Source organism: Canis lupus, chromosome 6 (assembly GCF_048164855.1).
Source record: "Canis lupus baileyi chromosome 6, mCanLup2.hap1, whole genome shotgun sequence".
NCBI lineage: Eukaryota > Metazoa > Chordata > Mammalia > Carnivora > Canidae > Canis > Canis lupus.
This window is the reverse complement of record NC_132843.1, coordinates 62065363-62093080: the sequence shown is the minus strand read 5'-3', so window position 1 is coordinate 62093080 and position 27718 is coordinate 62065363. Positions and strand designations below refer to the sequence as shown.

The 27718-nt window shown below is 38.0% G+C and overlaps 2 protein-coding genes across 9 annotated transcripts in view; one reads left to right on the top strand and one right to left on the bottom strand.

The window, feature by feature from the left end:
- The first annotated feature begins 2708 nt into the window (after positions 1-2708).
- PRG4 (proteoglycan 4) lies at positions 2709-19496 on the top strand. Of its 7 annotated transcripts, XM_072830859.1 has the most exons (14): positions 2937-3089; positions 3402-3500; positions 5999-6121; positions 7277-7396; positions 9892-10041; positions 10548-10670; positions 11894-13267; positions 13340-14860; positions 15592-15669; positions 16512-16648; positions 16920-17076; positions 17723-17920; positions 18396-18521; positions 19302-19496. In XM_072830859.1, the coding sequence occupies exons 2-14, from the start codon at positions 3428-3430 to the stop codon at positions 19397-19399; spliced, it is 4278 nt and encodes a 1425-aa protein (XP_072686960.1). In that variant the 5' UTR covers positions 2937-3089; positions 3402-3427; the 3' UTR covers positions 19400-19496. The 7 variants fall into 7 exon arrangements, with proteins under 7 accessions (XP_072686962.1, XP_072686959.1, XP_072686960.1 ...); XM_072830858.1 differs by lacking the exon at positions 2937-3089 and adding an exon at positions 2761-2821 and having other exon boundaries at positions 11894-14860; XM_072830857.1 differs by having other exon boundaries at positions 11894-14860.
- The window catches only part of TPR (translocated promoter region, nuclear basket protein), a 66073-nt gene continuing 57801 nt past the window's right edge, over positions 19447-27718 (bottom strand). For both annotated transcript variants that reach the window (XM_072830855.1, XM_072830856.1), the window contains exons 47-52: positions 25955-26061; positions 24686-24781; positions 24402-24558; positions 22176-22294; positions 20263-20358; positions 19447-19647 (exon numbers count right to left, since the gene is read on the bottom strand). In XM_072830855.1, the coding sequence (XP_072686956.1) occupies positions 19592-19647; positions 20263-20358; positions 22176-22294; positions 24402-24558; positions 24686-24781; positions 25955-26061 (631 nt within the window). In that variant the 3' untranslated portion in view covers positions 19447-19591. The remainder of the gene's footprint in view (positions 19648-20262; positions 20359-22175; positions 22295-24401; positions 24559-24685; positions 24782-25954; positions 26062-27718) is intronic.

The window sequence follows — 27718 nt, the reverse complement described above, 5'->3', positions numbered from 1 at the left end:
CGGGTGGTTCAGCTGGTTAGGCATCTGCCTTTGGCTTGGGTCATGATCCTAGGGTCTTGGGATCAAGCCCCACATGGAGCCCTGCAGAGCAGGGAGCCTGCTTCTCCCTCCCCACCTGCCTGCCACTCCCCCTGCTTGTGCTCTTTCTCTCTGTCAAATAAATAAATAAATAAATAAATAAATAAATAAATAAATAAAATCTTAAAAAAAAAATGTCATTTGCCATCATTACAAGAATTTGTCCAAACAAGAAAAGAATAGTGTAGATAGGTCTAAAAGGCAATAATTAGAAAGCAGTTTATATTTTAAGAATATGTGTTATGAGTGTATATATGTTTCTGCTATTCCTGGTATCCCCAGCATTTTGAAAAAATTACAAGGCAACTCTGTAAAGGTCTGACTTGAAAACATTACAAAACTTCTAGCTTCCCCATCTTGTCCTCAATAAAGCTAAGAATGAAGAGAATTTGGTTGAACTCCACCCAAAAGGATCTTTTATACTTTTACTCTGTGTTGATTAATGATTTTAAGTAGCAGAAAGCATCTTCAGTCAGCTTCAGCCTCAAAGGGGGAGCCTACCATAAAGATACATTGAAAGGAGACATCTGAGTCTCAGAAACAAGGAGTAACCAAGACCAGAAAGCTATCAGAACTCTGCTTCACTTTGCATGACTACTTCCTGCATTTGCACCCCCTGATTCTCAAGGATTTTCTCTGCTTCTTCAGACCACAGACAGAAGTTTATCTGTTAGAGGTCTACCTAGATAGACTTGTCATGTCTGAATCACAATTCCAACTTTCCAGGAAAGGAAAACATATTGACCCAATTTATTTCAGGTTTCTCTTCCTAATCCTATCAGCTATGGTGAATGTGGCCAAATCATACATATGAAAGTGGCTAAAAGGGAAATACCTCTAAAGATGAGAAGGTAGTTCCCAGAGGAAGGAGATTATTTAGAGGTGAGCAGATAGTCTCTAAATTGTCCTTTTACATGATATATTTAGCCCAGAATAAGCATTGTGGGAACAAAAGAGATGCTTATAATTGGTCTTAACAAAGGTCACAATCTCATAAACCCATATTATATACATGAAGGAGTCAAAGTTAGTACTACGATTAAACATTGAGTGATGGATTTGATAAAAGGGGCTGGATATAGTAGAGACATGAGGGAACTTTATTTTTAATTTAAATTTAATTTCATTAACATATACTGAATTATTAGAGATAGAATTCTGTGATTCATACAACATCCAGTGCTCATTATATCTTGTGCCCCCCTTAATGCCCATCACCCAGTTACCCCATCCACCCATCCACCTCCCCTCCAGTGACCCTCACTTTGTAGAAATAGGAGGGAACCTTAAATGAAAAGACATGGGTTTAAATCTTGGCTATGGCTCCTACTCCTTATGTACCCTCAATGGGTCACAGATTTTTCATTTGTGGGTCTTCATTTTATTTGAAGGAGTAAACGTTGGAGGATTATATTGAACTTAAAGGCATTTTGTGATACTTAAATCCAGTACTGACCAAATACCTAGTACACAGTGGAATACAACAGTTTGGTTCAATGAGCAGACAATATACACACCACCTTGGTGAAGCACCAGACTACATGTTGGCAACAGAACGAAGGCACAGGCGTTGGTTGTCCTTGGAGAAACCACAGTCTGGGGGAGTAGGCAGGAGACAAACAGATGATTGCTTCAAAACGTAGTTCCTTTGTTGACTGTGATTCTGGACGTGGGTAGGGTTGCTCTGGGAAGTTTTCAGGGAGGTAGTAGGATACAAGGTAGGCTCTATGTAGGTAGATAGGATTTTTTTTCCTTAAAGATTTATTTATTTGAGAGAGAGACAGAGCAAGAACACAAGGGTGGGGGGCAGAGGGAGAAGGAGAGAGAATCTTAAGTAGACTCTGCTGAGTACAGAGCACGACATGGGGCTCAATTTCATGACCCTGAGATCGTAACCTGAGCCAAAGCCACAGGTCCAGTACTCAACCAACTGCACCACCGAGGGGCCCTGGTAGATAGGATTTTAGCAGGAACATTTGGCATTAAACTGAGCTGCAACCTTGAGCGGAGGTAACTTCGCTCTGCAAGAGGACAATTCACATTTTCTGTGGTAGGGAAGCTAAATTAGCAATTTTAAAGACTGTTCCCAAACACTGCTGTGCTCAAATAAAGGGGCTAAGGGAGAAATCTACAGTTTCAAAGAAGCAGGGTTTGTTTTTTTGTTTTTGCTTTAACATGGTAAAAGAAACTAGAAAATCCAGTGTAGACCATCTAGACCATGCGGCAAATTGGAGTATATTCTCTGTGCTCAGTGAGAAGGCAAATACTCAAGAAATGTGCATTTGATTTAATTGTGTAAGTTAAGAAAATTTACACCACAAATTCACAGTTTCAAAATCCCTCTTTGCTAGATTTAACTGGGGAAAAAAAAAAAGCAAGAAGTGGCACAAACATTTGACTATTTTTTGACGCTGCTGCTTTGATATGCTCGCTAGTCAAGACTGGCCAGAACTATTTACCACCTCAGAACAATTTGTTCATTTCACTCAGAAATTAGAAGTGTGTTTTGGCCAATAACCCTAAATTTATTTTGTAGTAGTCATTTTTCTTAATGGGAGTATTTTCCAGATGTTGCCTAAGTCTAGCTGTCTGGGCCCTCTTCCAACAAATGAGGAAAGTTTGATTTCAGAGGTTGTCATTGTTGATTTTGTCTAACCTTTGGACTAATTGGTTCATCCCAATATATTTGCACTGATATATAAGACTTCCAGGACATCGGGAAAACTCATTATTGCTTTTACCGGTAAGTGTCAAAGTTAACTTGCTTCGTGGAATTAAATGTGTTTTCAGTTCAATAGGGATATGCTTTATTCAAGAGGTTTGAAAAAGATTTATAAGGGTAGTAGAAGGGAAGTTTTGAAAAGGATCACAGCTATGGGATACACCTGTTGGAAGCTCACAAAATTATACGGGGAGTTCAGGGAAAGTTGGAATGGTCACTTCTGTGTTTGCTAAATTTTACTGAAGCTGATTATTCCCGCCCCCCCCCCCCCAAGCTGGGATTTAAACCTGTAAGTATATGCTATAATTTAAATAGTGTTGAGATAAGGCTGTTTTCCATTTGAGAGGAATTCTAAAGTATTAAATGGTCGCTAACATGATCAAGATGGTGTTTGATGATTTCTTCTGCGTAAGATTAAATCTAATGGTCAAATATTTATGATAGAATTAAGGCTGATTATCTTTAAAAGTCTTGTTTCAGGAGTGGGATGGTTCTATGATTAAATAGCCTTTTAAAAGTTACTGAAACACAGTGAGTAACACAGGATAAATTAGTGGTGAGATTAAAGAGCAGTTTTCTGATCTGTTTCTTTTCTTTTCAGTGAGGGTTCGGTCCTTGGAAACAGCCATGCAGTGGAAAATACTTCCCATATACTTGCTGCTCCTCTCTGTTTTCTTGATTCAGCAAGTTTCTTCTCAAGGTACCTTAACCATCAAAAAGACTTTTATTTAAAGACTGTTGCTAATTATTCTGTTTTGATTATCTTGACGATGGAATAGATTTCTAAAATGTATATTTGCTTGAGCTTAATGTATAGTACAATTTTAAAATTATGTGAAGCATATGTGGGGTATTTATAAGCATTTTGAATTTCTCACTTTTTTCTCATGTCTTATGAAGTCTTTCAAGTTTTGAGCTTTTCTATAGAATAATTTTTGTGCTCATTATTCTTATGGTTCTCCAAAATTTCAACAAGATTTAGACACAGGATAAAACTATGCTAGTGTGATACAGTTATCATCAGATGAATTGAAAAGAACAGTGTTGAAATAACATGTAATTTTGGCTTCCATGTTTATTATAAATTTAGTCTTTTACATTACATAAATTATTGATGATTTATTTTGGCATCATGTAAGACTAGATAGTATCTTACAGTAAACATTTACAAATTTTCAAATGGCCTTGTATTAATTTTGAAAGTTCTATCTTTCTTGTAAGGACTACCCAGATACGGACTTACACTTGCATAAATGTCATCTTATATTATGATAGTAAACTATTCACAGTCTTCCAAAAACAGTCAGTCCTGGATGAACAGTTCTTGTTATTCACTAGAGAATGTTAAGATACATCCAATGCAATCACCTTAGCCAAAGTCTCTAGCATGCGATCAAGGTTGATTAGCAACAATAATACCAAGAGTTGGATTTTAGTTTTCCTTTTTTTTTCTTTGATAAGCAAAACTGGAGAGAAGAAAAATCAAGATGCATGGGTGTTATGGTGAAATTATATTTATAAAATAGACACTTCCAGGAAAATAGTTAAAATTCCCACAATCCTAAGCATGAGAGATAACTGCTTGCCATGAACATAGTTTCAGAATCATTTAGATAAAATGGAAAAACACATGAAAGCAAATGTGAATATATAGGAAGGAATTATGGCCACCACGCTAACCTCTGCTCTCTCATGGTAGTATTACAAGGCTCACAACACCGAAAGTGTTTCCTAATCTATATATCCTCTGTAATAAGAACAATTGTTCTCTAAAATGGTTTTACTTTCCTTTAAATGAGTGAATTTAAAATTGGTTGTTAAAATTAACAGGAATAAAAGGACAGTCATTTAATCTACGAAAAGAAGCTCTTCCTATAAAGATAACTGATTTCCTAATTCAGAAATCTGTTAACTAGAAAAGAATAGCCTTTAATGTTGTGTTGTCTGCTTGTCTTGCCTCCTAAACCTGTTATTCTTCTTTTCCTTTATATATAATATATGTATTTATATACATACACTATATATGCATTTTTGTATGTATTGTGCACATATGTATGAAAGAAGTTGTGAAGATTGTCCTAATATTTACTATTTTCTTTGCATGTGAAGACTTTCACTTTCCTGAACTCATTATTTTGAGATTTTTTCAGTGTGGTTCAACGTCCCTGTATGGCTTTAGGACATTGCACCTGCCAATTTCTATTACAGAGATGGATTCAATTGTTACATTTTTGTGGTTATCTCTCAGGAAGATGTTTTCCAAGGATTTTAAAAAATATATTCTCAAATATATTTTTATATCATTACACTTTTGTTTGTATTTTTGTTTTGTTTTACCCAGAATATCTCTCTTATATTCATGCCCAGATGCTATTTGAATGGTTATCTATTTTGTACTCACTGTAGCCATGGTTGTATGCATCTGATTTCCTCAACATTTAAAGAACCCAGTTATCCTCAAAAAAGAAGAGGAAGCCTAGGGAAGTTTTTGCTTGGCATGACCAGCTTGTTTTAAACCCAACATGAGAGATGAGAGGCAACATGATTGGGTGGGAAAAGTGTGGACTTTAGAATCAGAGATATCAGAGTTCAAATTCCAGGTGACCATATAATTTATTACCCAAATCAGGATGCTTCTAAGAGTAAAAGAGGTCAATACGAATAGTTAGTAGGTATTAATTGATCTATATATAATACATATATCCTGGAACTATTAACTAGCTGGGTGTCCCTGAGCTAGTTATTAAAATGTGTTCCAGCTTCCTTATCTTTCAAAAGGGGCTACTAATACTCTCCTGGCAACGTTTTCATAAACGTTAGAGATAATTTATGACTCAATGCCCGGCACAGACATGCTCAATAAATGTCAACTCGTCATCATCTCAGCAGCAGTCTGGGGAGACCTGAAGCTGCCACCCTCCCCCAGGAACGTCACCCACTTTATGCAAAGCCGTTAGCTTTGCCTGATTCTCAAAAGTGTCTTTATCTTCTCTGTCTAGTGAAGAATAAAGTGGCACGATCAAGGTCACATGGAAGATCAGGCAAAGGCCACCTGGACCCATTGCTACCCATCATTCCCATCCTTTTCCAACTGATAAAAATTCTCCCTCACCAAGTGGCTTTATCCTTCTCATTTAGAACTCTTCCTTCCTGTGAAGCAGTTTGGCCATGTTTACGCTAGTATTGTATAATTTTTAGATTTACCAAGCTGTGCAGGGAGATGTGGGGAAGGGTATTCTAGAGATGCCATCTGCAACTGTGATTATAACTGTCAACACTACATGGAGTGCTGCCCTGATTTCAAGAAAGCCTGCACTGTGGGTAAGTCCTGACAGCTGGTGTCTCCCCTATCAAGCAACACCGTTCTGTGAGTCCCCGTGCACCCCCTGCAGTGCTTTTTCCACACTCTTGTGCTTCTTTTTGCTCAAGTGCCTTTCCCTTCCTCGCATACATGTTGCAGTGTGCTGTACCTAATGATGGCGTCAAAGCTCATGACTCCTGGGGGAGGGCGGGAGAGGGAGCCCTGGAAATCTGTCAGGTGCACAAGGTTATTGACTAGTCCTAAGTAAAATGTTTTAAGTAGAGAATACTGTGACTCAGGAGTCACTAAGTAAATACCAATGGGTAAATATTCACTACGAATCAGAGATGTAATTGCTTAGTGACAGGATCCCTTAATAGTGTTTAATGAAGAATTTCAGTTAAAACCCAAAGGGTCTGAATTTTAAATTATGAATGGTATTTTCCTTGAACACATTTTGGATCGTTTTGTTAACACAGGGACATTTCATATCCAACTTTTGAAAGTTACAATTAGGAGTGGTTCAGAGTTATTATGTTCACTTTGGAATTTGTATAGGAAGTTGACAAATATATTGCTGTACAGTTATGTGTTGTATGAGGTAACCGTTTGTTTCAAATAGGCCTTGCTAAGTTATTGTGCTTCTAACCAAGGCTTGTTTTGAAATGAGAAGGCATAATCCATGCCATGGGATTAGGCTGAAATCTTTCAACCCTCCACCTTGCCCAGTTTATCACAATAAAACTCTCTGCATTATAAATGATTTTTGAGCCTAAACAGTGTCCAATCTACTTTAAGCCAGCTCTTTGGAATGTTGTTGTAAGATCTAAACGTTCATTGAATAAATATCTATTACAAAGCATGGTGAAAGGTGGAGAGGATGGAGGGATTTCATATGAAGGGTCCCCACTTTTCCAAAATACATATGTGAAATGACTCCAACAGCACTTGGGTGACTATTGGAGCCTTGAAGGGCAAGGGAAGCTTCTCTGAGTCACCATATTTCTCTCTTAACTTCTCCACTTGGAAAACCACCCATTTTTCCAAATTCAAAAAAAAAACCTCCGAAATGCACTTTTGGAACTCTAGCCAGTTATAAGGTGGGAAATGGCTATGAGTACATGGGTGTAGCTGCATCATTAATAATCTATAATGTCTTGTTTTGCTCTGGGTAGAGCTTTCCTGTAAAGGTCGCTGCTTCGAGTCCTTTGCACGAGGGAGGGAGTGTGACTGTGACTCAGACTGTAAGAAGTATGGCAAGTGCTGTCCCGATTATGAGGATTTTTGTGGAAGAGGTAAGCATCATGGGGTTAATCACTGCCTCTCGGTACAGTCAGATCTGCCCACCTACCTTAGCTTCGCTGATCATGTCTAATATGCCCTCCATCTAGGGACTTGGTTTTACTAACGCAAGCCATTTTGTATTAATTTTGCGTCATCCAAGATGAATTAAAAAAGGAAAGCCTCTCCCAACAGCACGGCCTGGTTCCACCAGGCTCCTGGAGCGCCAGACTGCTGTTAAAGGAACAGAAAGGATAGGGGTTGAGTGTACATGTTTTTTCCTCAGGTGCAGTCCAACTGCAGGTAAAACCAACAGTAACCGGCTCACTCAGTGATTTCTTGTCTCATCCTAATGGTGCTGACCCCACAGAGTCAGTGGTCCTTTGAGCTAGCCATGTTTTCGGCTTTAGTGTTTTTGAGTGTATGTTGAAGGACAGAATGGCACTCTCGGCTTCCCTTCCCTCAACTCATTGATTTAGGAGTTGAAGACGTTTAATTCATGGGCAAACCTACCAAGGTTAACCATCTGTTGTTAGGTCCCTTCCTACTGTGGCAGTCCATGTTCATCACTGTCTAAATTCCTGTATGGGATAGAGTTGGTAAAAAGAGATATTGTCCCATTTTAAAATCCTCTCCTCTGGTTATAGTTCCTGATGGAGTACTCTGGGAGTATAATAAAACTCTCCAGATTAAAAAAAAATTGTTTTTAAATACTTAAATAAATAATGAATTCCTTTCTTTTACCAAATGTTTATTCTTAAATTCTACTTTTTAAAACAATATTTGTGGAGGTAAAAGCGAAGATAGACATTGCTTGCATAATCTTATCATTTTATTTAAACAAGGCTGTACATCTTGCTTCTTTTGAACAGTGGAGAAATAGGGTAAAATGTTAATCAGCATAGTCAAGGGCTAATCTTAACTGTTCAATGTTTTCATTGGATGGCATTTCAGAAATGATGGAGACAACACCCTTATAATAAAAATCTCAGAGTGCAGAGTTCCTGCAGCTCTCAGAAGGACCTATAATGAAGGATACGTATTTACTCAGTGCCCTGGTAATTGTTTTGGCTATGAGACAAAACACTAAGACTTTATTTAGCGGAGAGGATGGGTGGGGAGGAAGGATGGTTAGAGTATGATGAAGCATTGAAAGAACATGTTAATAAAGACAATGCTTTATGCTACTGGGTGGTGGGCCAGACTACCCAAGGCTTATGTGGAACTCGACGAAAAAAAATTGATGAACGTCATGCTTCGTTTACAGAACTCACAGAGACAGGGCTTCAACCGAAAAGAATGGAACCACCCAGAGCTTCACTACTTCTTAAAAAAAAATAACCATCAAAATATCTTACGAGTCAGTAAGTCAGTAAGGCCTCTTAGTTGTTTCAGGATTACTATAGATACTGTTTGTAGGCATCTCTGTATCTCAAAATTGTAACCTTTTGAGAACTGAAGAAATGTGAGTTAACAGTCCAAGAGGTATTTGGTTCAGGATCACTAGCTAGTATGTCAGAACTGTTTCTTAAATTGATCTACTTGGTGGGGGAAACAGAGGAAGGAGTGTGGTTTTCAGCATTGGTCAGAGTTCCTAGGGGATGTTCAGTAAGAGCAGCAGGATTTATCATAACTCTCTCTACCCAGAGTGTCCCCACCGTTCTCTGCTTTCTTATCTTTCAGAAGACCCTCTGCTTTTCTTCTGGTTCCTAATGATCAAAACCCATCCCATGCCTTCTCTTCCAGACATAGAAAGGGTAGGCGGACCGGAGAGAAAGGTTTCAAAGATACACACCAAAACATTAACAATGGTTGTTTAACTTGGAGAAGGGCAACACATTTTGAGAAAAGCATAATGTGAAGGTGTGAACTTTTTATAAGAGTAAATATTCATGTAATCTTTTGTTCTACATGAATTGAAAGGGGAATTGACATCATTTGATTTAAATGAAAAGATGAATTGGCATCATTTGTAAATCAATTTAAATAATGACTATGAAAACGGGACAAATGTAGTTATTATATTTCTCTTCCTGGGAGCACTGTGTCATCTGCACACAGTAATTATTTCTACCATCACAGAAGATTGGCATAAGGGATGGAGCTGAGAGAGTCAAGTATTTTTTAGGCCAGGAAATATCTTCAGAAATCACCTAGAATAAGCATCTCAGTTTGCAGATAAGAAAACAAAGTTCAAGTGGGGGTTATTAGCTCATTTGCCCAAAGTAAACAAGGGTAGACCCTTGCAGGTCTACGACTAGAATTCAAGTTCTTTGACCCCGCAGCCATTGCCCCTTGTAATTTATAACAATTTGAGAACCAATATTTTGTAGCAATGAGTCTTCAGAATTAATTACTTTAGAGTAGCTATCTTTAGGCTAAGAGACTGCCTGCGCTGGTTTTCACCAGTATTGATTCTTGGAGCTAGATGCCATCTGTGCCTTTCACAATTAAGAGCTGCTGATGACTGTCAACAAGATGTTAATCTATCTGTCTTGCTTGGCCTCAGTGCATAATCCCACATCACCTCCATCTTCAAAGACTGCACCTCCATCTCCAGGAGCATCTCAAACCATCAAATCAACAGCCAAACGTTCACCCAAAGCACCAAATAAGAAGAAGACTAAGAAAGTTATAGAATCAGAGGAAATAACAGAAGGTAGGAAGATGATAGATGTAATAAAAGGTTTTGAGACAGACTAAGCTGTAGGTGGACTAATTTTGTAAGACTTCATAGAATAAGGGAATCACATGAGTCATGAAAGGCTCATTACCCTTTTAAAAATGTGTTCGAAGTCAAAATTTAAGCCAAATTATAAACCGTCAGCTATTTATTTTTCTTATAACTGAGCCCAGCATAAGTGTAGGTTAAAATAATCAGAAGAAACACATCAGGGAAAAAAAATCCCAGGTGATTTTCTGCAGAATAATTACAATCTGTGAGAGAAGAGAAAGTAATATAGTTATATTGCTAGTATCGGTGAGAAGCTTAGCCATCTTGCTTTTAATGGACGTTGTAAGAACAGTTGATCATATTACTGATAAAATAAAAGCAGAATATGGACATTTGTAGCTCAGTAAACAGTATTTCTTATTGTATTTGGACTGGCAGTTTTTTGTTTTAAATTACAGTTGGTGTGATCAACCTTTTTATTTGATTTATAGAACATTCTGTTTCTGAAAACCAAGAGTCTTCCTCCTCCTCTTCCTCTTCCTCTTCAACTATTCGGAAAATCAAGTCTTCCAAAAATTCAGCAGCTAATAAAGAATTAAAGAAGAAACCCAAAGGTTTGAGCATTGATAAAGATCAAAGACTATATCAATGCCATATTAACAATAATTATCTAAAAGCAATGAGTGTTGGTAGAATGATTTGAACACATTTCAGTACTTGGGGCATGTACAGATTTGTAAAAATTATTTTAGAAGATACTAAGGAGAACTTCCTATTAGTGAAAAGCAGCTAAGAAACCACTCTTTAAAACAAATGATAAGAAGATGCTAGGACAGTAGCTCTGGGACCACAGGAAGACACGAGATATATGGTTTTCATTTATGGTTTTCAATTTTAATTCATGTCTACCTATTATCATTTTTTTCTTCTCCTTCCTCTGTGTTCCTTGTGTTTTTATTTTTCCTTTAATTTTCACTTATTTTATTTTGCAAACATTTATAGGCTGCTATTTTAACATGTTAATCCATTAAGGTCTCATATACTTCTCTGGGAAAAGCAATATTATTATTCACATTTTACAGCTCCTTTTTATTATTTTTCTAATGAATTATATGTCATATTTGGCTGATTTTTTTTTTGTAGGCTATTACTTCCTGAAAAGAGATTCCCTTTGTTCTGCTTTTCATTATTTCCTGAAATTCTAAAATATACTCTCTTTCTCCAGGAAATACTGAATTTTGGATACTGGAGTTTTGAAGAACTTTTATTTCCTGGGTGGTTGTTATTTCCCCTGAAGCCTTTTCTCTGGCTGAATAGCCAAATACATAGTCTTTGAATCATCAAGGGAGTCCACACCATAGATGTGCAGCACACGTGTGCTAAATGGAACTCATCTCAATGATGAACTCTTCATGTGCTCTTTGGGCTCTGAAATTCACCTTTGGGATAGCTGCTATGAGAAATCCTGTTAAACAGGGTCTTTTGCTGCCATGGCCGCAATCTCCTCTCTGTATCCCATGGTCTGCTGAGTTTAGGTGTACCAAGGAAAGAGAGCAGCTAACAGCTGTGGGTATGGAAATAGAGTTTAGGAGGGACCATTGGTGTGACTTGAGCAGATTCCTGGGGTGAATCTTTTCATCAATTCATCAATTCATCAATTCCCTAAAATAGCCCAATCAGATAAGTCCAGTATTTGCCATTTTGTAATAAATTAATAGACATATTACAGGTTAGCAATTTGCTTGGAATACATGGCTAGTTGATAAAGATGGGATTTTTAGGTCACTATTGAAGAGGAAACTACTCAAAAATAAAAGATGTGTATATTTTTTTCTAGTAAAAGATAACAAGAAGGAAAGAACTCCTAAAAAGAAACCTCCGCCAGAACCACCAGTTGTAGATGAAGCTGGAAGTGGACTGGACAATGGTGACATCAAGCTCACCCCAACTCCTGACATTCCTACCACCCAACGCAATAAGGTTACCACATCTCCCAAGTTTACAACAGGCAAACCAATAAATCCTAAACCTAGTCTTCCACCTAATACTGATACATCCAAAGAGACCTCTTCAACACCTAATAAGGAGACAACAGTGAAAAGTAAAGAGACTTTAGCAAACAAAGAGACTTCAAGTAAAGCAAAAGAGAAGATTACTTCAGCCAAAGAGACACGAAGTGCAGAGAAAACACCTGCTAAAGATTTTGTACCCACAACCAAAGCTCCTGTTAAATCTACACCCAAAGCTGAAAGTACAACCAAATCTCCTGCTCCCACCACCACCAAGGAGCCCACTCCTACCACCACCAAGAAGCCTGCACCCACTACCCCCAAGAAACCTGCTCCCACTACTCCCAAGGAGCCTGTACCCACTACCACCAAGGGGCCACCCACCACGCCCAAGAAACCTGAACCCACCACTCCCAAGGATCCTGCTCCCACCACCACCAAGGAGCCCACTCCCACCACCCCCAAGAAGCCTGCTCCCACTACTCCCAAGGAGCCTGTACCCATTACCACCAAGGAGCCTGAACCCACCACCCCCAAGGAGCCTGCTCCCACCACTCCCAAGGAGCCTGTACCTACTACCACCAAGGAGCCACCCACCACCCCCAAGAAGCCTGAACCCACCACTCCCAAGGAGCCTGCTCCCACCACTCCCAAGGAGCCTGTACCCACTACCACCAAGGAGCCTGAACCCACCACTCCCAAGGAGCTTGCACCCACCACCCCCAAGGAGCCTGCTCCCAGTACTCCCAAGGAGCCTGTACCTACTACCACCAAGGAGCCACCTACCACCCCCAAGAAGCCTGAACCCACCACTCCCAAGGAGCCTGCTCCCACCACTCCCAAGGAGCCTGTACCCACTACCACCAAGGAGCCTGAACCCACCACTCCCAAGGAGCCTGCACCCACCACCCCCAAGGAGCCTGCTCCCACTACTCCCAAGGAGCCTGTACCTACTACCACCAAGGAGCCACCCACCACCCCCAAGAAGCCTGAACCCACCACTCCCAAGGAGCCTGCTCCCACCACTCCCAAGGAGCCTGTACCCACTACCACCAAGGAGCCTGAACCCACCACTCCCAAGGAGCTTGCACCCACCACCCCCAAGGAGCCTGCTCCCACTACTCCCAAGGAGCCTGTACCTACTACCACCAAGGAGCCACCCACCACCCCCAAGAAGCCTGAACCCACCACTCCCAAGGAGCCTGCTCCCACCACTCCCAAGGAGCCTGTACCCACTACCACCAAGGAGCCTGAACCCACCACTCCCAAGGAGCCTGCACCCACCACCCCCAAGGAGCCTGCTCCCACTACTCCCAAGGAGCCACCTACCACCCCCAAGAAGCCTGAACCCACCACTCCCAAAGAGGCTGCTCCCACCACCAAGAAACCAGCTGCCACCACTCCCAAGGAGCCTGCACCCACTATCACTAAGGAGCCTGCACCAACTACTCCCAACAAGCCTGAACCCACCACTCCCAAAGAGCCTGTGCCCACAACCCCCAAGGAGCCTGAACCCACTCCCCCTAAGGAACCTGCTCCTACCACCACCAAGGACCCTGCACCTACCAGTCCCAAGGAACCTACTCCCACCGCCCCCAAGGAGCCTGTACCTACTGCCCCCAAGGAGCCTGAACCCATGGCCCCCAAGAAGCCTGCACCCACTGCCCCCAAGCAGCCTACACCCACCACCCCCAAGGAGCCTTCACCCACTGTCCCCAAGGAGCCTGAACCTATGGCCCCCAAGGAGCCTGTACCCACAGCTCCCAAGAAACCTGCACCCACCGCCCCCAAGGACCTTGCACCCACCGCCCCCAAGGAGCCTGAACCCACTGCCCCCAATAAGGAATCTGCACCCACCACATCCAAGGAACAGGTTCCCATCACCACCAAGGAGCCCACACCCAAACTCCCGAAGGAGCCTGCTCCAGCCTCTCTTGAGACGCCTGCTCCAACCACCTCAGACGCCTTTACTACAACTACGACTATGGAGCCTCCCACTACTCCCAAGAACCCTGCTGAGTCAACTCCTAAGTTTCCTGCAGAACCCACACCAAAGCCTCTTGAAAACAGTCCCAAAGAACCAGTTGTACCTATAACCAAGGCTCCTGAAGTGACCAAACCTGAAATGACTACAACAGCTAAAGATAAAACAACAGAAAAAGACATAATACCTGAAATTACAACTGCTGTACCTAAGATTACAACCCAGGAGACAGCAACTCCAACAGAAGAAACGACCACTGAGTCCAAAACAAGTACAACCACACAAGTAACATCTACCACATCATCCAAAAACACTCCTAAAGCAACAACTCTCGCACCCAAAGTAATGACTGCAACACAAAAGACAACTACAACTGAAGAGACTATGAATAAACCTGAAGAAACCACAGCTGTGCCAAAGGATACAGCTACGAGTACTAAAGTCTCAACTCCTAGACCCCGAAAGCCAACCAAAGCACCAAAGAAGCCCGCTTCTACCAAAAAGCCAAACACAATACCTAAAAGAAAAAAACCAAAGACTACACCAACTCCCCCAAAGATGACTACATCGACAATGCCCAAATTACACCCTACCTCTTCAGTGGAAGCCATGCTCCAAACTACCACCAGCCCCAACCAAAGACCTAACTCAGAAATAGTTGAAGTAAATCCAAATGAAGATACAGATGCTGCTGGAAAAAAACCTCACATGTTCCCCAGGCCCCCTGTGTTAACTCCTATATTTATCCCAGGGACTGATATCTTAGTGAGAGGATCCAATCAAGACATTGCCATCAATCCCATGCTTTCAGGTAATAAGCATCAGTTACTTCCAGTTTTAAAATTGGTAATGTTGTTAAACTTTAAGTTGATAAATTTATCTGGGCCAGAATGCCCTGAGTTAGTATCAAGCTATTGATATATATTACCTAGAACCCTGAACTTGTTAACTTGTGGAGTTTTACAGCTTCTCCATAGGTAAGCAGGAGTCAAATCATGTAAGATTATGTGGTCTTTGGAAAATCGAGTAATAAGGAATTTGGTGCCTCTCTGCATTCGATTCACTGTGTACTGATACACAATTCCTCTATATGTAGAGATGGTGTATAGAATGTCAAAAAAAAAAAAAAGAATGTCAAAAATATTTAGTTGGGACTGTATCCTTAAAAGAGTATAATGCAAAGCAAAAATTTGCAATATTATTCCCTTTTTCAAACCAATTCTAAAGGGCAATCAGAACTGGAAAATGGGAGTTTTGTGTTGGGATCAAGCATCCAACAATTATCTAATTCACATGAACATCAGGTAACCTGGCCCATTTCAATCTCGGGTTTATTTTTATGTATTATTTTTAGGTAATATCACCTTAAGTTAATTATGAAATATAGCTCTTTTCCATTTCTGAGATAGCCCCTGAAGTTTCCCACTAGCCCCTTCAAGAGTTTAGGGAAAGGTGAACAGAGGAGACAACCCTGTGGAAGGATTTGAAAAACATGAACATTCTTCTCATTTTCTTTTATATTGGCTTAATTTTTTGTTTTAGATGAGACTAACTTATGCAACGGTAAGCCAGTAGATGGACTGACTACTTTGCGCAATGGAACCATGGTCGCATTTCGAGGTGAGCTGCGCACATTATTTCCTCTTCTGCCCATCATTTTATTCTTTATGAGAACCAAAGGAGAGTGAAAGTTTGGGTCAGGGTTTCCGGAGGGGAACCTGACTGATAAACTTCCCTCACACAATATTATGAGAACCTGAGAATAATTACCTGTTTTTTGGATTAACATTATTAGACACATTAGAGTAACAAATAAAACTAAGAGCTTGAATGGATACTAGTGAATTTTTCTTTCCACTAGGAATTCAAGCAGTTCAAGTTTTAATCTCATATCAAATAATATGACATTAGGATTTGTATTCCTTGCTCTATTCTATGTAAAAATAACATCTTGATCGCAACGCGTTCAACAGTGCTACATCCTCTGGGACCCTAACAGGAGAACAGCAGTTACTTCATGTCACTTCTCTGCTATACCATCTGCTGGTCCTCTTATAATTAGATTAAATCTGAAAGGAAACAAATCATACACTATTAGCACAGTAGAGGCTAGAGATTTTTAGCAGCCACTGAATTATAACTCTTTAACTAAAAGATAAAGAAATGGAGATAAGTAACTTTCCATAAGTCACAAAGCCAGAAGGATCTTTTTAGTGAAACTGGAAAACTAAAAATATTTCAAAGGCTATGCTAAACCTCAGACCTGAGAAATATCTACTCTCAGCAGTTCAAATACTGCTACACTAGTTCTCACAATGTTGACTAAACTTGTTACATAACGTGTGCCAACACATTTCTGTTTTTCTTGATGATGAGCTAGTTAACAATTTTTCATTTTGATTTCTTTTGGGGATAAGTTACAGTATTCATTCAGGAGGCTCACCTGTCACTTTCAATTTCAGGTCATTATTTCTGGATGCTGAGTCCATCCAATCCACCATCTCCACCTCGTAAAATTACTGAAGTCTGGGGTATTCCCTCCCCCATTGATACTGTTTTTACTAGGTGCAACTGTGAAGGAAAAACTTTCTTCTTTAAGGTAAGAAAAATATATGAGAGAAATCAGCAACTAGGTATTCTTTATCGTAAGAGCATAAATCAGCTTAACCTCCACTTCAGAAGGGTCTCCATATTCTATTAAACTATTCTATCATTAACATTTAATAAAAAGCTAACAATTTGGTAACATTAAAGACCAATTTATTCACTTAACAAAGTTAAAACTTTCTCCCTATATTTATATCTAAGAATGAATCCCTAACCTTTTTATTCCAAAGCAATTAACACTATTTCCTCTGTTAAATTATCAGGGTTCCCAGTACTGGCGTTTCACCAATGATATAAAAGATGCAGGGTATCCCAAACAAATTGTAAAAGGATTTGGAGGACTAAATGGAAGAATAGTGGCAGCTCTCTCAATAGCTAAATACAAGGACAGACCTGAATCTGTGTATTTTTTCAAGAGAGGTATGTGTTACGTAATTGACAAAATTACAAAACTTTTAAGAATTGATTTGCCTGGGAAGTTTTATTCAACATTTTCATTTATTATTGGGTTTACTGTCAAAGGATCTTTAATGGCTGGAATCAAATCTTTCCAATGAAAAAACTGAGGACAGTAAAAAGTATTCAAAGCTCTTTAGCATGCATATTACAATTTCATCTGAATTTTCAGATCACTAATGTAAATGTCATCATTTACTTTCAAACAAAGTTAAATATATATAGAACTATGCACTTTTTTGGCTTTATTCATTCAACAAGTATTTCAGCATTTAGCAATTATTGTTTTTTAAAGATTTTATTTATTTATTCATAAGAGACACAGAGAGAGAGAGAGAGGCAGAGACACAGGCAGAGGGAGAAGCAGGCTTCATGCAGGGAGCCCGATGCGGGACTCGATCCCGGCCGAAGGCAGGCGCTAAACTGCTGAGCCACCCAGGCATCCCATAGCAATTATTTTATAATTCCCTTGATTAACAGCCATTAATGTCTGAACACAGTTCACAAAAAAACACTGATTGTTTCCTCTACCTTGTAAAAGCTCTTTTTCACCTTTCTGGGGGATTAAACTTAATTTTCTTATCACATGTGATTTTCTAATACATAACAGGTGGCAGCGTTCAGCAGTACACTTATAAACAGGAACCCATCAAAAAGTGCACTGGAAGAAGGCCCGCTATCAATTACCCAGTGTATGGAGAAACAACACAGGTCAGAAGACGTCGCTTTGAACGCGCCATAGGACCTTCTCAAACACACACCATCAGAATTCACTATTCACCCATCAGAGTCTCTTATCAAGATAAAGGTAATGTTTCTTACTGTGTTAAAAAATTCTTACATGGGACATAGATGCAATACAGTTTATCTTACAGAATGAAGCTTATTGAATATAAATAGTGACTAAATAGCCCTAATAATTTAAAGCTTGTTGATGCAAAACATCAATTTGCGCCTCAGTAAATGACTAGATCTAGATCTATATAATTTTTCTGTGAGTAAAGAATGTAATTTATTCAGGTTTGTTATTTATAATAAATACCATTTATCAAGTACCTTTTACCAAGAACATTACCTCTGTAAATCTCAGAAGAGTACAAACAGGTAGATAGTTGCACCACGTCAGAGGTGACAAAAACTGAGGTACCTAAGTTAAATAACTCACCCAATATCACAGAGCTACTATGTGACCAAAATGGAATTCAAACTCAGGTCTGTTGGACTCTAATGGCTGCTCTTTCCTGTAGTATATCACTTTCAGGCTGCTATCTTTAAACCTACAGGTTTCCTCCATAATGAAGTCAAAATGAGTTCACAGTGGAGAGGATTTCCAAATGTGGTTACTTCAGCTATAGCACTGCCCAACATCAGAAAACCTGATGGCTATGATTACTACGCCTTTTCTAGGAGTAAGTTATTAAGTAACTTCTTCTACGCTTCTTAAGGATGTGCTCTAATCTCTAAAATATGAATATAATCAAAGCAAAAACAAATGTTCAATGGTGACTTAAGGTCAGAAGTTAAACTAAAATTATTGTAATTGCTCTAAAGAAGAGAAAGTTCTGATTTTCACTTTACTCCCATCAAATTCAATGGGCTGCAATTCAGTTCTGCACTATCCTTCATGAGATTAAAGCTTATTATACTAAGTCATTCAATTACTTGAGTAAAACTGCTAATAAGAACAATATTTTACTTCTGTTACCTGTGGCATTTAACAGAGGTCCCAGGTGCCACGAAATACTACTGATTTGCATCATTACACAAGTCCTGAAGATCACAAAGAAATTCTTGAGAACCTAACTTTATTAATTAAATGTTACCAGGGCACTTTTCTTTGAAAAATTCAGAAATCTAAGTTATTCTACTTATATAAATGATGTCAAAATTTTTGTTTAAGGGAAAAAACTCAAGTGATTTATTATTTTTTAAACTTAGTTTTTCTCAAATTCTTACTTTGAAAAAGGAGAAATGACTCTCATTTTACAGAAAGATGGTGAACGGTCAATTTGTCAAGGCAATTGTTTTAGTTTTTGTCAGAAGGTTCAGATTACTTAATACAAACATTTCTGATATTAAAATGATAAACAGTATCTTTGAATATAATAGTAAACAAACTATTTTTAAGTTCAGGTGTTTTTTTTTTTTTTTTGTCTTTTTAATTAAAAAATGATTTCTCTTCTATTTAGATCAATACTATAACATTGATGTACCCAGCAGAACAGCAAGAGTTGTTACTACTCGTTTTGGGAGGACCTTATCCAATATCTGGTACAACTGTCCTTAGACCCACAGGCAAAGAAGAAGTCAACTAATTAAATGAAGAATGAAAAATTTTGACACTGAAATACATTTTATTAATAAAGAATGTTGAGAGAAGCATACCAATTTAAATACAAAAATGTTTTTAATCTCGACAATCATTATACTAAAACAGGCTTGAGAATCTTATTCACAATTATTACAGTTTACAGGACATTTAATTAATATTTCCTCTATTTATTCCTCCTCTCCCTCCCATTGCATGGCTCACACCTATAAGAGAAAAAAATAACCAAACTGAATGTATCTTTTAAGAAGTTAGCTCAAAACTGGAGTATTCACTTACCCTAGGTCACTATAAAAATTGTTTTCAATATCAAATATCTAGGTATATAGATATAAAACTGTTAGACATTTCACACACCTTCAGTTGAAAATTATTACAATTAGATTAATATTTTCATGGCATGAATACAATCTCTAAGGGTTACATTAGAAAACATGGAAATATTAAAATTTTTAATTAGTTAAACAAAGTCACAAAGCTTTATTTTGTTGTGTAAAAAGTTTAACAACAGGCAGAGATGTAACAAATGACTATCTAGTACCATAACACTTTAGCTTCTCCAAATCTTATTTGAATTCAAGGAAGAAATGAATAAATATGAAATATAAGCACATATTCATTATATACCTATAGTTTACAAATCTTCCTACAAGCAGCTTACAGATTAGTAAACATCACATGCTCAATGTATAATTATTTAATCAATCTTTGGAACATTAAAAAAAAAAACTAATACAAGTTAGAAGCTTAAGGATTAGAAAACTTGTTCCATTTATTACTATCCTACATTCTATCACATAATCAATATGTCAGAAATTTACCTCTCTGTCTGTTAAACTGACGACCACGGACACCTTGTCTCAATGTTGTCTGAAGTCTTACTCTTCTGAAAGGCTTTGGTTGACTACTGCTAGTATCTAAGAAAAAAAAACCAAACAGTAAAATATAAGAAAGCAAATTAATAAATAAGAAAAGCATTTATAATGGCAAAATCTAGTTACTAAATAAATGCATGGATAAAATGCAGGTGTCATTTGCTTTCAGTATTTAAAAATTGTTTGATTTTTAACAAGGGGCACTTAACAAAAAAAAGAGTAAAAAGTAAAAAAAAAATTTCTTACTAAAAAGAAAGGGCTTGACTTTTTTTACTCATTCACTCCACTCATGTAATAAATATTCACTTGGTGCCTATCACGTATCACTGTGCTGGGGGGGGACTACAATCAACAATCAACACGTATCATCCCTCTTAGGAAACAACAAGCAACAGGCCCCTACAATATAATGTGAGTCATATCTGAATCCTCTTTTCCAGACACTCCAAATCTAATCATTAGCAAATCTTGCCAGCTCGAATTTAAATACATATCCCCATATCTCACCTCTTCTCACAAACTTCACTCTACTATTCTGTCTGAAAAATCCTTGTCCTTACCTTGAATTTATAATATCTTCTGAACTTTCTCCTTGTTTCTACCCATTAAACATTTTCAGTCTCTTGCTGACACCAGCAGCCAAACTGATACTGTTAAATCTTTAAGTCAGATCTTACCATCACTGTCTGAAGCCCTCTAAAAGCTTCCTAAATCCAGGAAAGCCAAAGCAATTACAAAGATCTATTAGGCCTCTTCTCCCCACTCCCTCCTAACTCCTACTAGCCTCTCTCTGGCTTTGCTGTGCTCTAACTACACTGGCCCCTCACTGATCCTGAATATACCACACTGCTGCCTTATAGATACCTGCTATATGTCTTATCTGGAACTCCTTCCTCCCAAAAAATTGCACAGCTTTACTCTCTTACTCCTTCTAGATTTTTATTTAAGTCATTTTTTTTAGTAATGCTTTCTATCAAATCACCTGGCACCTAGTAGGCACTCAAATATTTACTGACCAAGTGAACAACTGCTCAGATTGAAGGTTCCATGGCAGAATTTGAGAATTAGCTATAAACAATTCAAAATAAAAATAGTCAGTGTGGATGGCTGGCTACTCCATCTCTTCAGTAATAAAAATAATTCCCTACCTAAAAATTTTGAGACAGTTAAGCTAGTATAGTGTATTGTTTAAGAGTGTAATCTTTGCAGCCAAATGTCTTGAGTTCGTATCCTGGCTTCCGCCCATTATTTACTCACTATGTGCTCTGGAAAAAGTTATTCAACATTTCTGTGCTTCAGTTTCCATTTGAGTGATTACCATGTGAGGTGATGTGAGAATTAAATAAGTAAATACATGTAAAGGGCTTAGAATACTATCTGATACACAGTAAGTGATCAATAAATGTTAATTTTTTAAAGTACCACAGAAATAATTTTTATTGAAGGAAAGATACATAAAATAACCCTTTTCAAAGTTAACTTCAAAAATTTGAAAGCCTAACTTTGAAAAGTATTTACATCAGCAAATTTCAAATACTTTTGGAGTAATAGACCTCCTACCCTTCAGCTCTCCACATATGTAGAACAAATAACAAGAAGCTCCTCTGGTTTAAAGAGGCAGGAGACCTGAAATACTGTTCCTTAGCTTCACTCCCAGTAACCCATCCCTCCAGCCCTGGTTGCACCTCTAGTACAACCAAGTCTTAAAACTACATTTCCTTTAATAAAATACAATTTCCCCTTTAAATACCAAATCTTAAATTTAAGAAAAAAATTATCTACTTGTTACTAATAAGATCATCTTTTGTAAACAAGTTGTGTTGTAAACAGTTGTGTTGCCCTCAAGAGCTGGAACTTACCTACAGAGGAACTGGAAGGAGGATCCTGGCTGGTAGAAGGAAGATCTGATTCATCAGATGCTTGGACAGGTTCTTCTTCCTGCTGGCTATCAATTTCTAGGCCTGCTTCTGAGCTAATGCTAAGAAAACAAAAATTGATTAGAAAATACAAAACTGGGGCAGCCCAAGTGGCTCAGCAGTTTAGCGTCACCTTCAGCCCAGGGTGTGATCCTGGAGACCCGGGATCCAGTCCCATGTCAGGCTCCCTGCATGGAGCCTGCTTTGCCCTCTGCCTGTATCTCTGCCTCTTTCTCTCTCTCTCTCTCTCATGAATAAATAAATAAAATCTTAAAATAAAATTAAAAAAACCCAACAGAACAAAAACAAAAAATAAAACTGATCCTTGAGGTATCCTAAATTGTTCCCAAACTCTGATATAGTTTATCACTTAAATAACCCTAAGCTCCCCTGTAACTCAAAATTGTAGACTCCTGATATGGGTAACTGTATATTTTTTTAAAAGGAGTAGGGGAGGGACACCTGGGTAGCTCAGCAGTTGAGTGCCTGTCTGCCTTTGGCTCAGGGTGTGATCCTGGAGTCCTGGGATGGAATGCCGCATCAGACTCCCTGCATGGAGCCTGCTTCTCCCTCTGCCTACATCTCTGCCTCTCTCTCTCTCTGTGCCTCTCATGAATAGATACATAAAATCTTTTAAATAAATAAATAAATAAATAAATAAATAAATAAATAAATAAATAAATAAATGGAGTAGGGGAAAGACAGCTCAAGTTGCCTTTTCTTTATCCCTCTTTTCATTAGGACATGTTCCAGTTTTTTAGTTTCTTCTTTTTTTTTTTTTTCTTTTTGACAAAGGGCATTCACTTTCTTGGTAACATTCATAAGAGATGGCTTATCCAGATTTTGAAATCCCAAAACAGTTTTGTTGGAAGGCAGAGTACCAAAACTGTTGGGAATTCACAAGTACCAACCAAACCAAACAATGTGCCACTAACTCACCATGGGCTCTAGGCCAGATGAGACATGCTGTGGGTATGTGAATTCCTGGCTCAATGGCTAGAACTCCAACACTCTCTAGACAATTCAAAAAAGCATATCAAAACACAAGGGAGATAATATAGTCCAAAGGTAAGTTGCTGAAAACTTCAGTGCAGTCATTAGTAAAATGTATCTTAAAGAGTTCTCTCATGACTATCTGCTGAAGTTGACAAGTGCTAGTGAAGTGTAAAGTGCATGGGGCTGAAGTCATAGGTAAAATCTAGTCTAAGCCAGTTCCTAAGGAACTTCCTTAGGCCTAAGGAAGTTATTTTAACATGTTCTGAGTCTAAGCTTTCTCACTGTAAAATGGAGATCATACTTTGCAGAGCTTTTGTGTGAGTTAGAAATGACATATCTAAAGTGACTTGCATACATGGTATGAAATTAATGGCAGCCAATATTCTCAGCAGGGTCTGTAATCTCCCCCAAATTAAGCAGCACTTTGTTAGAGCATAATAGACTTGCTTTTTTCCTCATATACTAGAATTGGTCTATAATTATGCTAAGAAAATATTGCTAAATAAACAAAATCTTCGAGCTCTACCTAGGAAATCTGGGTTCTACTTCTAGCTATGCTTCTATGAAGTTGTCCAGACCCCCCCCCCTTTTTAAAGATTTTATTTATTTATTCATGAGAGACAAAGAGAGAGAGGCAGAGACACAGGCAGAGGGAGAAGCAGGCTCCATGCAGGGAGCTTGACACGGGACTCGATCCCAGGTCTCTAGGATCAGGCCCCAGGCCAAAGGCGGCGCTAAACCAGAGTCACCCGGGCCACCCCAAACACCAAATTCTAAATACATATAAAGAATAAGTGAGGTTCACTTGACAGCCCACTACAAAATGGAAAGTGAGTTGTTTCCTAATTTTCACAGAAAGACTTCTTTCTTACGGAAAGTTCAAGCAGCTATATTAATTGAAGGGTTTCAGTAATTTTAAAGAAATCATTTTTCTAGAATACATTATGTAATTTTCAGGGAGATAAACATTTAAAAAAATTACTTTCTGCTGTAATGATATCCAAGTCCTAAAATATACCACTATATGCAGAAATCAATCTTCCAAAATGTATGGCTTGGTTTGTTTTTGTAATGGGATGCTACTAAAAATACAGCTCAATAAACCATTTCTTGGCTAAAGGAAAACAAGTATAAAAGTCTAAAGCAAGTGAAAATTATAAAGTAAATATTTACCCTTCAGATTCTGCCTCCACAAATACTTCATCTCCATCATCACCTGTTGCTGTTTCATTTGTTGTGGATAAAGTGCCAGTGGATGTTGTCACCATCGGAACAGACTGAGAGGCATGCTCTGAAGCATCAGAGGTAGTACTCTCAGTAAACACGGTCACTTCAAAATAAAAAGAAATGAAAACTTTTGACTTGGTGGTTTACCTAATTTTTAGCCAGAAAATGTCTCACAGTTTTCCATTTTACCAATAAAGCACATAATCTACTAGTCTGCCTGTGATACCTACCTGGGGCTGCTACTTGTAGAGGGGTAGTGGGAACACTTCGGCCACCTGATTCTTCTTCATGAGCTAGGAAGAGGGGTGTTTCATACATTCCTAAGCCTAAAGACAATTCCAAATATTAATGAATGATTGAAAGAACACCGAACTGGCAATATGCCAGGTATCTGAAAGAAAACAAATGAATCAGTAGAGACATACCATTTTGCTGAAACTCACTAATTAGCCCATCAGGCAAAAATCAATCTCTCAAAAACATAAATACAACTGAAACACATCCTTTAAGTTCACTAAAACTCAGTATCCTTTGAAAAAATACCTAAAATGCTGCTCTTATGGGTTGATATAAAGCTAACTTTATTGAGTACCCAACTATGAACCAGGTACTACTATGTTAGAATCTACTCACCAAACTTCAAGATATTACTCCTCCCCTTTATGCTAAAGAAATTGAACTTCTAGGAGGTTAATTAACTTCCCCAAAGTTACAAAACTAGTAAATGGTAGCATTCCAATTTAAGCCTAGACTTGTCTTCCAAGCCTAGGAATTGTATAAAATAAAAAACCATATAAAAATTTGAATCTATATAAATATATGACTTATATGGGGTTGTAGATTAATTTTTTATTTGGGGCTTATTATAAAAGTAGTAGGATTTACTTACAAAATGCCATACAGCTTCCCACAAATTTAATTGGTTATATGAATGCCAAATGAAAATTAAAAGGTAATTAATTCCACAAAGAGCATTAATTCATGTTCAACAACCAACTATTATTACTTAACTTAGGGGTCATTCTATTTTATATATTATAAATATTTTATCTTCCTTACTTTTAATGTTGGTGGAAAATATCTAGTTTTATACATTTAACTAGGAATGTTAAGTATCAAGCTAAACATAAAAAATGCTGCATTTCTTCCAACCACTTTAAAATGGCTCATAGTATCTATGTATTTATATTGGTTCAATAAATTTTCCTGAATACTTGATACACATAGGACACAATACTAGGAGCCAGGAGAGATTTAAATGTAAAAGCTAGTCTTCATGCTCAAAGAACTGAGAATTTTGTTGTAAAGTATGATTTAAAGGTAAAGCAGTGTTTAACATGTAGCAAATACAGATTTTTTTTCATAAGTTTGCATAGGAATTATTTAGATATCAACTTAAAAAAATGTATTTACTCACTTTAAAAAAAAATCACATCTGAATAGTTTATTATTGAATGTGTATAAACCCAGGAGATCTAAGCATTTATTTATCTATTTACCTCCTTGAGAAGCAAGTTGGCCAAGATCAGAGTGACTTGAACTTGTTTGTGGCATATCTTCAGGTGGCCCAAACCGGAATCTAGGAACACCAGCAACTTGTGGGGAACTAAGTAGATAAAAATTAACTTAAGATAGAATTTAAAGTTATCTTGTTTAAATTACAATGACAGAAAACAATACAGGAGAAGGGAGAACAAGCACAAAGCAGGAAAAAAAAAAGATTGAAAGTTGATACAAAAATCCTTATAAAAACATTTTCAAAATATCAATTGTCAATGAATTTAATAATAATATTATATATATGACTTATAGGTGTAATTTATATGTAACTTTCAGGCCTCCTGAACCATGCCTCAGACTTCCTGAATCTGCTGGGTATCAATCTCCATGTAGATACACTAAAAACAACACAAATCTAAAATGAGATGTAACAAAAAAAGGGTTAGAATGAAGTCACGAGACGAAGTTTTATCTTAGTTTTCACTGCTGAGTCACAGATACATCGAGTGATCTCTATCCCATTTCCTCTCTGAAAGAGCTCCCAAGGTCTAGAAAAATTCTAGTATTAGACGGCTAGACACTTTTTCTTCCCTTGTTCTGATAAGACTATCATCCATCTTCCTGCTCACAATCCAGGATATAAAACAGCATTATCTCTCTTTGCCCACTCCTGACCCTACCTTCCTTCACTAGCCAGCCACTAATGTTTATGGATTTATGTCTGTAATAACTCTTTAATCTATTTTTTCCCCACATCGACATTATTGCTTTAGTTAAGGACATTTTCTTTCAGGTGGATTTTATTTTACTTTTTTTTTTTCAGGTGGATTTTAAAACTTATCTTTATGAAGCTATTCTACTATAGAAGAACCTTGCATTCTGAGCAAGGTTGAATCTGTTGACTGGCTGTCATTCAGAAGCTGTTTAATGGAGTCTGTTTCTGCCAGGCTGACTTCCAGAAGGGAGAGGCAGATACTGAATGGCTGGCTTGTAAAATCATGTTAGTTAAGACGAGTTATGAGCAAGTTTAAAATAGGTTTTGATAGGAGAACCTGGGTGGTTCAGTCAGTTGAGCATCAGCCTCCTGGTTTCAGCTCAGGTTGTGAGCTCAGGGTCATGGGATCAAGCTTTGCCTCAGCTCTGCTCTCAGCGTGGAGTCTGCTTGTTCCTTTACTTTTGCCTCTACTCCTTCCCCCACTCTCCTAGCTTCTGCGTGCACTCTCTCCCACTCTCTCATAAATAAATAAATGCTTTAAAAAAAAAAAAAAAGGTTTTGATAGCTATATGTTACCATATACTACAGAAAAAATCAATTTTTTCCAAGTTTGTGGAACTTTTTCATTCTGATATTCAATTATATCCTGCTACACAGCTAATACTTTAGCCACAATTAAACGTGTACTTTCACTCAGAAAGCTTTTTTATCCTTTAGGAGTAGTGGTATAGCACAAGTTAGCATAGGTCCTGGAGCCAGACTGATTGGTTTGAAACCCAAAACTGCCACTTACTGGCTGTCTGATGTTTGACAAATTTGTTAATGTATCTGTAAACATCTCTGTTAATGTATCTGTAAAATAACAACAATAATGGTGTCTATTCTTATAGCTATAAAGATTAAATAAACTAATTCATGGAAATGTTTATAGACTGTCAGGTATTCTTTTCTAAAAAGAATCTTAGAATTCTTTTCTAAGACATCAATTCAATGTCATCCCCATTAAGTTGTCTCCGATTCTTCTCCCTTAATTGTTGCAAAGAATCCC

Coding starts and splice junctions, on each gene's coding strand:
- PRG4 (XM_072830858.1), top strand. CDS start 3,428: ATGCAGTGGAAAATACTTCCCATATACTTGCTGCTCCTCTCTGTTTTC. Junction 7,397..9,891: donor TGAGGATTTTTGTGGAAGAG/GTAAGCATCATG, acceptor GCTTGGCCTCAG/TGCATAATCCCACATCACCT. Junction 17,921..18,395: donor AGTCTCTTATCAAGATAAAG/GTAATGTTTCTT, acceptor TTAAACCTACAG/GTTTCCTCCATAATGAAGTC.